Here is a 13,649-nt window from a genome sequence, read left to right on the forward strand (position 1 = left end):
CAAATAAATGTTTTCATCTGTGCTCAATAGACGTGAATAATTTGCTCGATATGGTTTCAGAAAAGGCTGAAAATCTACCCTTGACTATATTCTATAGATTTCATGGTGATCTCATGACATTAAATGTCTCAGTTTGGCCAGCTGCCCACCAAAACATTTAAAATCACTGGCAAACAACAAATAAGAGATTTCAGTTAGATTTTTTTAGCCCTAATGACTGTCAACATCTTTTGAGCATGTAAAACCAACATTTTTCTATTTCTGTATTTGAGATATGGGCCTGCTGCTACAACACCTGCACCTTCTGCAATCAATGTATCTGAGAGAGTGAGAACTTTTCAAACTTGTGTTTCATAATAAGGTTCAACTAAGGTTTTTTTATGCCAAACAAAATAAGAGGATTGTCTTGAATAGTTCTACTGATTTTCTTTCACAGGTTGGAAGATGTTCTCCAAAAGCCATCTTTCTTTTGGAGAACAACATTTTGAAATAATAAGCTTAAGTCCCAGAAGCAGTTTCTCGCTGAATTCAGGACAACAGCCACCTGTGGCTTGTTACCAACTGTACAGTACTGACCTTTCATACATTGTGATCCTGAGATATTTTATCGGTCAAGTGTTGGGTCAGATTTATTTTCTTATGTCTTTTAGATATTACGTTTTATCCTTCATTCAAAGTAGGCATTGACCACTTAATCAATACACACAGAGGTTTTAAAAAGTTCCGATTTTTAACCCCCGAAAATTTCTGTCTTACCGTCACTACAACTTAAAAATCCTGATATGATTACAGTTTTCATTGGCTGTGTGGAGCATAGTGTACACCGTCACCTGTTGCTGCTCAAAGTCAGTCATCTGGGTCAAACAAAGCTCCTACACCTTAATTTTCTTACATGAACGACGACTTCAGGTCTTTGTAAATATTTCCGGTCGCGAAAAACATAAAAGGTCAGCATGTGAAAACTATAGGAGAGCCACCCATCATCCTAAAGCCCCTTTCTGATCGTTCTTTCATTCTGTGATCAACAAGGGGAATCTAAATTAACCCACCGTTATTACGCACCTGACACAGGCAGTAATAAACCTGTAACTTTTGAGATAGTACAAAACAAAGACAGAAGCCGCTGTTCTGTGCACAGAACAGAAACATCGTATCATCCTCCAGTGTCTATCCGATCAATATATTGATCAGCAGAATCTGATTAAGACACCTTACTGAGGCTGATGCGCAACACACTGTTAGTAGTGAAAGCGATGAATGCATTTGGACAGCGTGCATGAGAATGCGTAACAGAGCTCAGGTCTGGGGATATCCCAAAAGGGAAACTCTGGCCCCTTGTAATCCAGGCCCCTTTTATTCTGTAGTCACAGCTACACATTTTCAAAGCTTCCACTTGTGGCCTTAGCAGATCACATTGTAAAGCATGAAAGGAAGAAGTAAACCACAATGGGGGTTGATGGTCGCATATTTATTATGGAACTATGATGTAAGAGAGGCTTTATTCAAGGTAATACTGTTTAAAATCTACTTTTGGCAAGCTACACATGCCATGACTGTTAAGGGTTCAATACCAAGGCAGATAGCCTAGCTAATTAACCAACTATTTTATTAATATATATTTTTGTTTTTCTATTTTAGTCTATAAAGAGCTGACTGGCTAAATGGTATAATATGGCATGAAGCAAAGCTACTTAAAAACTACCACTAAATGTAGCAGGTATTAGTTCTAAATTGTAGCTAAAATGTACATACTACAAATGATAATAACAGTGAACATTATTTAACATTATTTAATCATAATTTAATAATGTAATAAATATGTATGTTATATTGTTTTTGCAGCAGGAGAAATAATTCATGCTGGTCTGTTTTAAATAAAGGCAAATTGATTTTTGTGTAAATGCAATGGTATATTTGCTCAGTGTTACCAATCCTAATTAATGATGTTATTTTTAACCTAGGTCTAATATTTTTAATAAACATTTTTTGAGTAATCTTACTGTTGAATATTAAACAGGGTAAATTGTAAATTGACATGTCCTTCAGATAAAGAAATTAACTGCACTGTACAAGCTTATGTAATACACAATCCTCAATTGCTCTGCACACATTCTTAATAAAATGCAAATGAATTACTTAAAAAACACACCATGTGAATTTGTGGATTTCTGTTTTAGATTCCGTCAATCACAGTTGAAGAGTACCTATGATAAAAATGAAAGATTTCTACATACTGATTTCTAGAAGTGGGAAAACCTGCAAAATCTGCAGTGTATCAAATACTTGTTCTCCCCACTGTATACGTTTGCTGCCACCTGCACCAATGACCCAAAAAAATTCCTAGTCAGTATAACAACTGACTACCCACTACACATGATCCTGATTCTGAAATTACCAACATTAAATTAGCTTTTTAGTTTCCTTGTCATTGTCTATTTTTTTGTGTTATGGTTACTTCATGTAATGATCTTGACAAAAACAATAACAAGAATCGAATCAGTCACAAGCTAAAATGCTAATGTCTTTGCTAGAGACAGCTCTCACTTTTCAAAAACAAAAACAAAAAAAATTACATATAAAATACCAAGGAGTTTCAGCATATATCAACAAGCTGAATGAACAGGAAGTGGTTTCATCTCTAGTTCCACCCCATCACTATGTTGACAGAGGAAACTGCTGGTTATGAGTGTGAATGTGTGAGTGTACTGTCAGATTAAGCCATTAGTGCTTCTTAAACATGTGACCTTTTCACTCCTACACTAACTTTCTGTTTATCCAGGACATAAACACATAAAAATATAATATAATATATTCCTTAGACAGAAAAACTTTTTATTAAAATTTGAATAAATAACTGAATCTAACTGCACTGTTCAATGGTTAGGATTAATTGGAATGTTTGTACCTGACTGTTGTGAAGTGCCTTGAGACAACATGTGTTGTGATTTGGTGCTATATAAATAAACTGAATTGAATTATAACCCATTGTTTAGGTACATGGTCACAAGACATTTTGTATGTCTGTAGGTAAAATGTGGAAGAAGGCTTATTATATGTCCAAATACTAAAAATAATAAATAGGCACACTCAGTGTCCTTAGAGATGGCTCCGTCTTGTTGCAAATGCATGAAAGCAATCAGCACCTGTTTTTTTCTGCCTCACCTGTAGAAGCGTGGAAAACGTTGCTTGTCTGCCAAAAATGTTATTTTTTCTTTTTAGGTAGGATATAAATTTTGTAGCTTTTTATTTCAGCCACATTTCCCAAACAATAATTAGCTGTAATGGGCTATTTTCTTTGCATCTTTCTCAGTTGTGAAACGTAGATGAGCAGGTATCAGTGGAAATGTCTTTTTACACCAATCGTAGTGATTTCCATCAATTTGATGTTGATTGATTTTGATTTTAACCCATTATTTGATGTTTTGTACGAATCAGTCCACTGCAAATGTTTGCATATCGGAAAAATATACAAAAACATGCTACGGGCAAACAGCCAATAATTATGCCTAAATTTTATGAAAGTTTTATTGACTTGACAGAGGAGACACGAGAGCGTGCTTGACACTGTGACTTAGTGTGTGGAAAGCCAAAAGTGACAAAGGAGCTTACTCTACTGTCATATACTGTATGTGCACTTTCCCACACATTTTTATGAGAACAAATAGGGTCCTCAATCAGTTTAGTGATGCTGAATTTTCATCTTAGTCGCTTTTAAGTAGAGCTTAAAGCAGACTTCAAAGACATGTTCCTAATTACTGCAACAAATTAAGTTATGATCCCTGCCATGCTAAATTTCCTGATTATGTCCCGATGGATTTGCAGCTCACGTTCAGTCAGAGCTGCAGGGAACAAAAGATGGCAGCAGTTACGGTTCACCGCCTTCTGTCATCTCTGTTTCGTTGGTGTTTAAAGAGGGATCGAAATTAAATTGGAGCCTCCATGTCCCTGTGTGATTGTAAACTCTACTTGGATGGTGAAGAGGATATTTTGCATCTCTGCGCTGGTTGCATACAGTAGACGTTATTACTGAGAAAGCAGAGTAGACCTCACCAAATTGACGCCAACACTAAGTTTATGGTGTTTGTTTTGGACAGCAGCCCATATATAAGATTGATAAGTGTTCTCTTATGCAGCATCATTGAGATTATTTTCAGTCCTCTTGTTGCTACAACTGTTTAAAATCCACATGTGCAGCACAAACAATGTGGGATATTAAAACTCTTCATATCTGTTAAGATTGGATCACATTCTGCAAGGAAGACAGCTCACACACAGATCTCTTAGAACTGTGTAGATTAGATAGCTCATAAGAGATGTTATCAAATACTAAAAAATATATGAAAAGTTAAGATATGCCTCAAGGTCTTTACTGAGTGTGAGGATCAAAGTTGTTCTGCAACTGCATAGTTGGATTTGACCTTTGATCCCTAGTGAAGGGAACTTGGCAGCAGTTCTCCTTCCATTATTCCATAAACAAATTTGTTGATAGTTTTCTGCAAGAGGAACTTCGTTCTTAAAACTGTTCCGCCAGGACTATTCTGAGCAACACAGCTACACTGGTGACTAATTCTGCTTCTGGTTTCGAAGTCGTGACCTCTGTGGCACAATCTCACAACTCTGTTCCTCAATACAGAAAGACTTTAACTGTACATAACCTCACCTTACGATTATTATCACCCCTGGTACAAGTGTGTAAAAAAGCCTTACAATTAATTAAGCTTTTTTGCATAACCTTGATAACACTGAAATCTGAGGAGGAATCCAATGTTTCATTTGAACATACTGGGGAAACAAATCCAGTTTTAAGAAGTCTCCATGGTAACCATTTCATGTTACCTACATGACAACCAGTTGTTTGGGAGTAATACTGTAAAAAAGGTTTTTCTGTCCTACTATCATAAACGAAAATGTGGAGTTAGTTAAACTCTGTAGGACTGTGACTGGAACCACACCCTTTGGTTGAATTAGACTAAGGTTGAGAGCTTACAACAAACTATCTGTAGAAAAAGACCCCTCTCCCTGTACACAGCAGTGTGCTAAAGTAGGTGATTGTGATGCTGTGGGCCTGTTTCACTTACAAAATCCCTGAGAACCGATTAGAGTGCATAGTATCTGTCATCACACAAAATCAACCTTCCATGACTTCGGCAGTCCCCATATCTCAGTCCTTTAGAAAACCTGTGGAGGAAGCAGAACAGTAGAGCGCAAAACAGAGAACCCAGGGCTGTGGATAATCGAGAAATAATGGAAGACTGTTTACCACCGTTGGCGTTGACATTACCTCTATGGCATCTTGCGCTGCCATGTGAAAGAAAGTAAGATAAGCATGTATTCTGACGTGAAACTATGAGAGGCAACAGTACAAAATCTGACAGGACAGGCCAAACATGGCAATTTTACACAACACTGTGCACAGAATTTTAAAATGTACTCATCTCAGACAGATCAGCAAGTGTATTTGCTTTTGGGCAAAAGGGCAAAGAATCTGCACTAGCCAAAACACTGTTTTTCATGCGAAAAGGGCTTTAACAACTGAGGTCAAACGAGGCTAAGACAATGTTCTTGTGCATTCTGCAGCATTCGCTGGTCCTGCAACTGCAACAAAACAGTAAATGATTTACATTTTACCAAAAAATGCAGAGGCTGAACCCACTGATAAGAGCCAACAGAAAGTCAGCATGCACAGAGTTGGCTGCTGGCAATAAACCTTTATGTCCTTTATCAGCCAAGTTTTACAATAATCAGCAAAAAGTTTAATCTAGATGTATAAAACCAAAATCAACATTAGATCTTACTGCAGGGAATGGTTAAGCATTTTTCGTACATCCGACAATATCAGCAGAGTTCATGATAAGATACAAGAAGGAGGGAGAGATGGATTATCCAGCAAGTGGAACCATGGCCACAGACCTAATGATACTGACATTTCACATCGGCAAACACAGAACAAGTGGCTGCTAAATCCTCAGACCAGCCTCCTCCTAACAAATATATTCCCATTTCACTCCAGTCTCAATGCCGGGGGGGTGGGTGGGGGGTGGGGTATGTCAGGGTCATCATGGCCTCCTCTCAGAGGCAAGAGAGCGCTTTCTCTTTTTCATTTTGGCCCAGAAGCTTTTCACCACAGGCAAACACTGTGGACAAAGCCTCTTTCTGCCACTTGGGGTCTCTATGGTGACCCACAGCCAGCTCTCAGTGTGGTGGTGGAGTCAGTCTTTGAAGGCCAGGATGGGCAGCAAAACTCACTGAAATGTTTGGTTGGTTTAAGTTTCCGAATAAGTAATCAGTCTAGTGTCTTTTATTTTATGAAGAAAAGAAAAGCTTAGCTGATCTGCTTATGCTACATCTACCTCCATTATCAAGTCAAAGGGACTATTGTTCGACAACGAGCAGGGATAGTTTCACGTCATTGTCGGCCAGCCCACTCAAGATTAGCCCACTGGTGGGGTTACCACTGGTATCACTGGCCACTATCACACCACCACTCAGGCACTCAAGCTGTGCCAACTTCCCCATTAGGCAGGAATTTTGCTGGATTTCACTCCACATGGGCTACAATTTCTACCAGAATGTTTTCCCACCATCTCCACTTTAATACACTCAACTGATGAGAAATGAAGGAATTAGCAAAGGGAAAGATGTACAAACAAAAACTACAACAGCTATTAGTTCTAAATTGTACAGTTGTTGATATCAGCTACTGTTAAGGCGAACATAAAAAAATAATGTTCTTATCAGTAGAATATGTTTATCACAGTAGAGCCATACAACCTATTGAGCTTCAGTCATCATAGCAAAGGTGATGTCTGCAATATTGCAACTGCAAAGGACTGCTTGAATACAATATTTCAGGTGCTGTGCAATAAAACTTTCCATTCCATTAATATTGTTGATCATTTAGAAGGGCTTTGACTGTCCTCTATGGCCACAACTGGTACAGATCTTAATGTGCAAAAATCTGAAATCTAAGGCTGAGTGGTGGAGGTTTGACAATGAAAAAAAGAAGAAAAAAACCAAAATGTGAGATAGTTGTTATCAATAGAGTTGCCCCAATGTTCAACAATACTGCCACAATGTCATTTTTTCCTAATATTTTGTTGCCCCAATAAAAGCGAATCATTTTCATAACATATGTTGGCCTGCAATGCATGTCCTTTGGGAAAAAAGTGTGAACTCAACGAACCAACAGTAACTCGTGAAGGCACTTGGATATAAATAAAAACGTGCTGCGTTCCATCCGTGTCCTTAAGTTGGAATTCTAAGTTCCATGTTCTCCAAAGAAAAATCTACTTGGTTGATGTTTTGAGTAGGAATTTTGACTTGGGAAGTAAGGGATTTCTCACCAACCTTCACCTCAAAATTAAATATGGCAGCTGCGCAGATAAACCTTAGTGATAACTGGAGTAATGAGCTTTTTATTTGCACTACTCATGGTTTATATCTTATTAAATAAGCCACAACTAGAAGAGCACAATATATTTTCATTAATATGATTTTATTGGCTAAATATAGAAATACTCAGAAAGCTAAATTTACAAAGTCCAAGTTGGACAAAAATGAACTAGAATCCCCCCTGAAATTGCACATTTGAACTTGGAAAGTCAGAGATTTCTCCCAGACGTCTACCTGAGAGTTCTGTATGTCTGCTTTGCATATTAAACAAGTAATAACTGGTTTATTTATAAAAGCACAGCTGTTGCTACATCCGCCCTCTTTCCACACGGCCTTCGAGAAGGACCGGTCAGGGGAGGCCCAGCGCGCTGATGTCTTTTGCTGGCAAAAAGACATAAACTCTTCAACTGGATCCAAGGAAGCCATACAATCATCGATCATATGCAAAGATAAGTACGGATGAAATACAGTCTGTGTATCCGGTATTTTCATTCATGAACGGGGGTAATTAAGGTACAAGCAATGCTTGACTGTCTCTCCGAGCCCCCGCAGACGCAAACGGTGTTCGAGAGAAGCCTCCTGCAAAGACGCGGTCTCCCACCCTGGAAGGAAGACAGCAGAGACCGCAGCGGACAGGACGGGCCACCCAGCTACAGCTCCGGAGCTAACCCTTTTGTTCAGAGCGAACGCACCTTCAACCCCCGAGGTTAGCTGAAAGCTAACCGCTTGTTGACTGTGGACGTTTCTTCAAGCTTCGCCCCTTGGACAACGTTTCCTCTCCATGGTTCATGAGGTTAGGTGTTTTGGGCAAAGACAGATTTAGGATGAAATCATCTAAACGTCTTTCATTCTATGAAGCTTGGTTTTGTGAAACTCGGCTATCATAGTGCTAGCAGGCTATCTGCAGCAGACGTGCCGGTTTGTGTTCTTTGTATGTTTTAAGGTTAAGATAAACTTTATTTAAAGGGTGATTTTAAACAGAACATTGCTCATAACGCGCCGTCCGCGCTTATGCATTTAACCCTTTTATTAACCCTGGTATTTAAAGGTATGTGTTGATTCTGGTGCTAAGCTATCCGCTTCTTTGTTAGCTTAACTGCTAACCAGTAAGAACACGTGCTTGCTACTAAAGAGTATTCAACAGAAAGGTTGTTGGTTTTCAAGCTAGTGAATAATAGTTCCTAAACATCATTTACTAGATTTGATAACTAAGTAAACACCATTAAGCCCCATTTCTCCAGAAAGATTTGCCTCGTTTCCAAAATACTACCTTAATAATATTTCTTCGAATATTATTTCAATAACTAAAGGCAGCTAATTAGACACCGTTGAGAAATGGTCATCCAGAAGGTTGGTTTTATTCAGCAGATAATTCTTTAAAACATTATTTTATTAAAATAATATTTTATCTGATCTTGCATTGTGAATGGTTGTCTAAATGTTGCTGATTATTTCCTAAGTTGGTTCCAAGATTAACTTCACTTCATTTCCAGATTCTTCAAGATAATCCTTGGTTCTCAAACATAAACATTGCATGGTAATGTTGCATCACTCTGTTGGTCATGGTTTCAACCATCTTTAATCAACTTGTTTATATTGTACATAGCCCATTAGTCTTCGTTATTCTTTAATTCTGCTTGGTAGTTTAGTTGGATTGTTTTAGCATAGTAAAGAGTTTGTTGATTGAAATATGTTTGACTTTGAGTTTACTTATTTTTGATAATAAATTCTTGTATTTTAAGAAATTGTGTGAATTCATTCCATGTGTGTGCAGAGTTTATGCTGTTCAATAATGTCAGAGCTCGTCTCACACCTTTCTATTTTGTCCTAATACCATCACCTTACTGGGCTGGTATTCACAGGATAACCCTTAACAGCCCCAAATATTATTTGATAAAATATTAAAATATTAATATTAAATAATATTCTCAGATGCATAATCACAACATATACAACCTCTGTAGGTGTACATGTCACTGCAGTGTTTGAATGCATAAAATGCCACCACAATGCGGTGGTTTTCAGAACTTGAAACTGAGTTGGGGTTTACATTATTCTCAGATCTAAGTTGGATTTTTGGACAATCGTCAGAACAAACTGTGATGGTTATTGATTTTATACTATAATTTGAGAAATAAAAAATATCCTCTCTGACATGCTCCATACAGATTGCTTAAACTTTGCTGCTTATGCCTGCTTAATACCTTCATATGCCGTTCTATACTTTACGTATGCTACAAACTGGTTTACAACAATTTCCAGTTGGCCATCAACTCATTCTAATTAAATGAGTGGCAGGCTAAAAATAACTTTATCTCAATGTTTTGTAAATTAAAAAAAAGCTTGCAATTTGGAGAGCTAAACGCTTCCACAATGAGACCATTCTGCAGTCCTGTTGCATAACCTTTAAACCAGGGGCCCAAACTTTGAACTGGCGGAAGAGGTTCCACAGCCAAAAAATGTCTGCCATCTTGCTAAACCCTCTCAAAGATTAGCCCCTAAAAAATAATTCAGTAACCATCTACAAAAACCTTTTACTTTAAAGTTGCGAAATTATAAAAACACAAGATTTAAGGAAGGTCTTATTTATAAAAGAATGAACATCTTTCCACTGTCCTTCCTCATAAAAACTCAGCTGTCTAAACATCCATTCAGATGACAAAAGAGAACAGACACTGATGAGACCTGCTGTTCTCGCCTGACAGGCCACACCTCAGAGGAGAATCCTTGACAGGAAGCGGGGGCAATTATTGACATTTGGAAAACAACAATTCAGATAAACAGGAATACTAGCAGAAATAATCTGGGCAGGTTTCCATCAACAGCGTAACATCGCCGCAGGTGACTAATTAGCTGGGTATCTGTTCCAGTATAACCTTTAAATAACAATCACAAGATGTGTGACAAGTAGCTTTAAAAATGTGCAGGAGCATCTTTAATTAAAATGTCCCTGCATACAGTCACAAGAAAAAAAGATTTCCGTGATGGTAAAAACAGGGTCATGGGAAGAGTAAGGTATGACTTAATGATTTCACAACATTCCTCCTGCTGATCAGGGTCTGAAACACCTTCTATTGTTTTTTAGCTATCCTGTTGTATTTTCTTTGGCTGAGTTTAGGGTCATCTTCCTGTTGATGACCAAATGTTCGGAAAGCTTTAGATGCCAGACAGAGAGCTTAAGCTTGACCCAATGACTGCAAGATGTCCGGACCAAGCCTTGTTTTCGAAACAAGCCAAAATAATAACCCTCCCTCCAGTCAAAACCAACTTTTATGGAAGTGGCCACGCTTGCTGATGATTCATTAATATAGAGTGTTTGATCAGTAGCACCTTTCCAATGAGGCAGCAAGGATGAACCAAGTTTAATCTATGACTTTATTGACAGTCAAGAGTAACACTGTGTAAAAATAGACATCTGTCTCAACTTGCAAGTGAGGTCACATAATATCGTCTTGAGCTGAAAATTGATTTGGATCTCATCCTTGGACATCATGGCTAAAATTGCTGTTCAGGGACTCAGTTTTAAATGAAATACCCATTATTCTGCATAAATATGTATATAGATTATATACATAGTATTACATAAAATAACACCAGGAGAAACACCTCCAAGTCAAAGGTCACACGAATAATATAATATAATATAATATAATATAATATAATTCTTTATACGTCGTTTAAACTACCTTCGTGCTGGAGCCGACACTCCCTGAATCCACCGAGGACGTGTCCCCATTCTCACGCGGGACAGGGGTACTGTTGCGGCGCCTGTCCTCGCGGTCCGAGTCGCTGTCCCCTCCGGGCAGGGGAATGCCCTCAGCAACGTATTCTTTCCGGCAGTGAAGGTCGTGTTTGCTCAGCAGCTCCGCCGTTTCGGGGTCCACTACGATAAGCTCCAGAGCCCCGGAGGTTGCCCGTATCCTCGTTACCACCTGCTGATGGCTCTCGCCCTCCACATTCTCCCCATTCACGAACATCAGCTGGTCTCTGGCGAGCAACCCGGCCGAGGAGGCAGGGGAGTCGGGCTCAACGAGCCGGATGAACTGCCCGGTTTTGCCCTTCTCTCCGTGCAGGTGGAACCCGTAACCACTTGTCCCTTTCTCCAGAACACACAGCCTGGGTCTAAGTTGAGACATTTTGCTGGTAAATCTGACAACTTTTTTCTTCACCCGCAAGCCAAACAAGTTGGGAGCTTTCACACAACGACCATAGAGAAAAAGTGACACCTGTTGCACGCAGACTTGAGTCGAGCTGTACTTCCGCAGAACTGAGTCAGGGAAAAGTTCCGCCGCTAAAAAAAGTTGTGCCTTCTCCTTTATAGACTGCCACTGAGATCCACCCCTCTGCTCTGTGTTGCAATGTGTTGTCTCACCTCCAATCCGACACTGCTGGCTCCGCGGTGGAAGTGCCGCAGTCAAGCTAAACAGTTCAGAGGAGGGCGTGAAGTGACGTTTACAAAGTAAAAGTATTACAAGTTAAAACTACAGTTGATCCCCGGTACTATATTACTTATATATTACTACAGTATAAGGCAGATTTAGATTTCAAGCCATTTTCATGCAACCAATAAGTATTTTCCTTGTTGGAAATGATAAAGGCATATCCTCAAAATATATTAGAACAATGTCAATGGAGTTCTGAAAAACATTTATCTGTTCTTATTTACATTTCACATTTTTATGTCTTTCAATGATTAATGAAGCTTTTCTGACATTGCAGCAATAAAAGATATTCTATACTTGCTGAGCAGGTTTTTGCATGTTTTGACTGGTATTTTGGATATTCATTTTTGGTGAGAAGTTCCAATGCTTTGAGTTTGGAAAGCTTCCAATCTATTACCCTAATCTTTAGATCACTCCACAAATTCAAACCAGATTCAAGACAGGAATCTGACCGGGTCTCCCCAAAGCATTAATATTACTTCCACTCAGAAGAAACACGTTGGTAAAATAAAAATATTTTTTTTTAAATTTAAATCTGACAGGGGTAGGAATAATTTTGGGCTTAACTTTCTAATCTTTATGTTAAAGTAATAAGCTAATGTTTTTTCTACTAAAGCTACAAGTTACATTTTGAGGTTTGTTATATTTGTTAAAGTTACCGACTAATATCTTCGTAGAATAGCAGAAAATAGTAGGTAGATACAAATTTTGTCATATTTTTAATACATCTACTAAAATTTGGTTTATGGATCAATTTAGTGGTTAAAGAAAAGCAAACTATATGAGACACCTTATTTAAATAAATTCAACTTTCCAGGCCTTTTTTTTCTCATCTAGTTTTTGATCCCTGATGATAAATTGCTATCCAGCAATGTTTGAGTTACTATTTTCAAATTGAGTTTCACATTTACTTTTGGACACTCACTTAACATTCCTCCTGAGATTTAAGACTATTAAGGGTTCACGGATATTAAAAGAGAACATCTTTATATCTCCCTATCCAAATATGCCTTTAGACGCACCAGTGTTTTAATAGGATACATGTATTTGTGGTCATCAACAATGACCAAGAGTTAAAATGCTCCCAATGCGGAAAAAACAAACTTTTTTTTTCTACATCTTTGTTTAATTAACATTGTGGTTTAATGTAAGTGGGTCAAATTGGACCTCAATGAAATACCAATTTTTGGGCCTCTTATAATCAAAGCCCATGTACACTAACATAATCAATGGATCTATTCTCGAACCCATAAGGGCCCCATATTTAGCACATTCACAACATAAATGGGTTCCTATTACAAATGATGACCCAATACCAACAAAGGTCTCCAAAGTATCCAGCACATTCTTTTTCCCTCGAAATGTTGACATATAGTGACAGATGGGATTTTATTAGAGCTTAAAGTAACAAAAAAGCATGTTGACAAGCACTTTAATGGAGAAGATTGACTTTGGTTGCACAGCAAAACCAAATGAGTTTTAAGAAATATTTGCCATCAGCTGTCATGTTATCCCAGCCAAAACATTTATCTTGACGGCTCAGGTGATAAACAGGAAGTTTTGTTCTTCTTTTAATTCTGCTCACTTTTCTGACTTTATAAAAGATCATTTTCAGAGCTGTATGCTGCTTCTGACTTTGTAATTAGGTTGAAACCCTCAGTATAAGAAAAGATGATTGAAAATTTTGACTGATGAAAACTAACCACAATCCTCACTGTCGCTCTGGATTGCCACAAATGCATGACTGTCATGGCAAACCAAAACGAGAGTGAGGATTAAAAACCAGATCCTAAAAGACTATTGGGCAGACGGAAG

The 13,649-nt window shown here is 38.2% G+C and overlaps 1 protein-coding gene across 1 annotated transcript in view; it reads right to left on the reverse strand.

The window, feature by feature from the left end:
• Positions 1-11,725, reverse strand: part of slc9a3r1a (SLC9A3 regulator 1a) — a 34,004-nt gene extending 22,279 nt beyond the window's left edge. Inside the window, exon 1 of the mRNA XM_047376676.1 lies at positions 11,079-11,725. Within this exon, the coding sequence (XP_047232632.1) occupies positions 11,079-11,528 (450 nt within the window). The 5' untranslated portion in view covers positions 11,529-11,725. The remainder of the gene's footprint in view (positions 1-11,078) is intronic.
• Positions 11,726-13,649: the final 1,924 nt, after the last annotated feature.

Source organism: Girardinichthys multiradiatus, chromosome 10 (genome assembly GCF_021462225.1).
Source record: "Girardinichthys multiradiatus isolate DD_20200921_A chromosome 10, DD_fGirMul_XY1, whole genome shotgun sequence".
NCBI lineage: Eukaryota > Metazoa > Chordata > Actinopteri > Cyprinodontiformes > Goodeidae > Girardinichthys > Girardinichthys multiradiatus.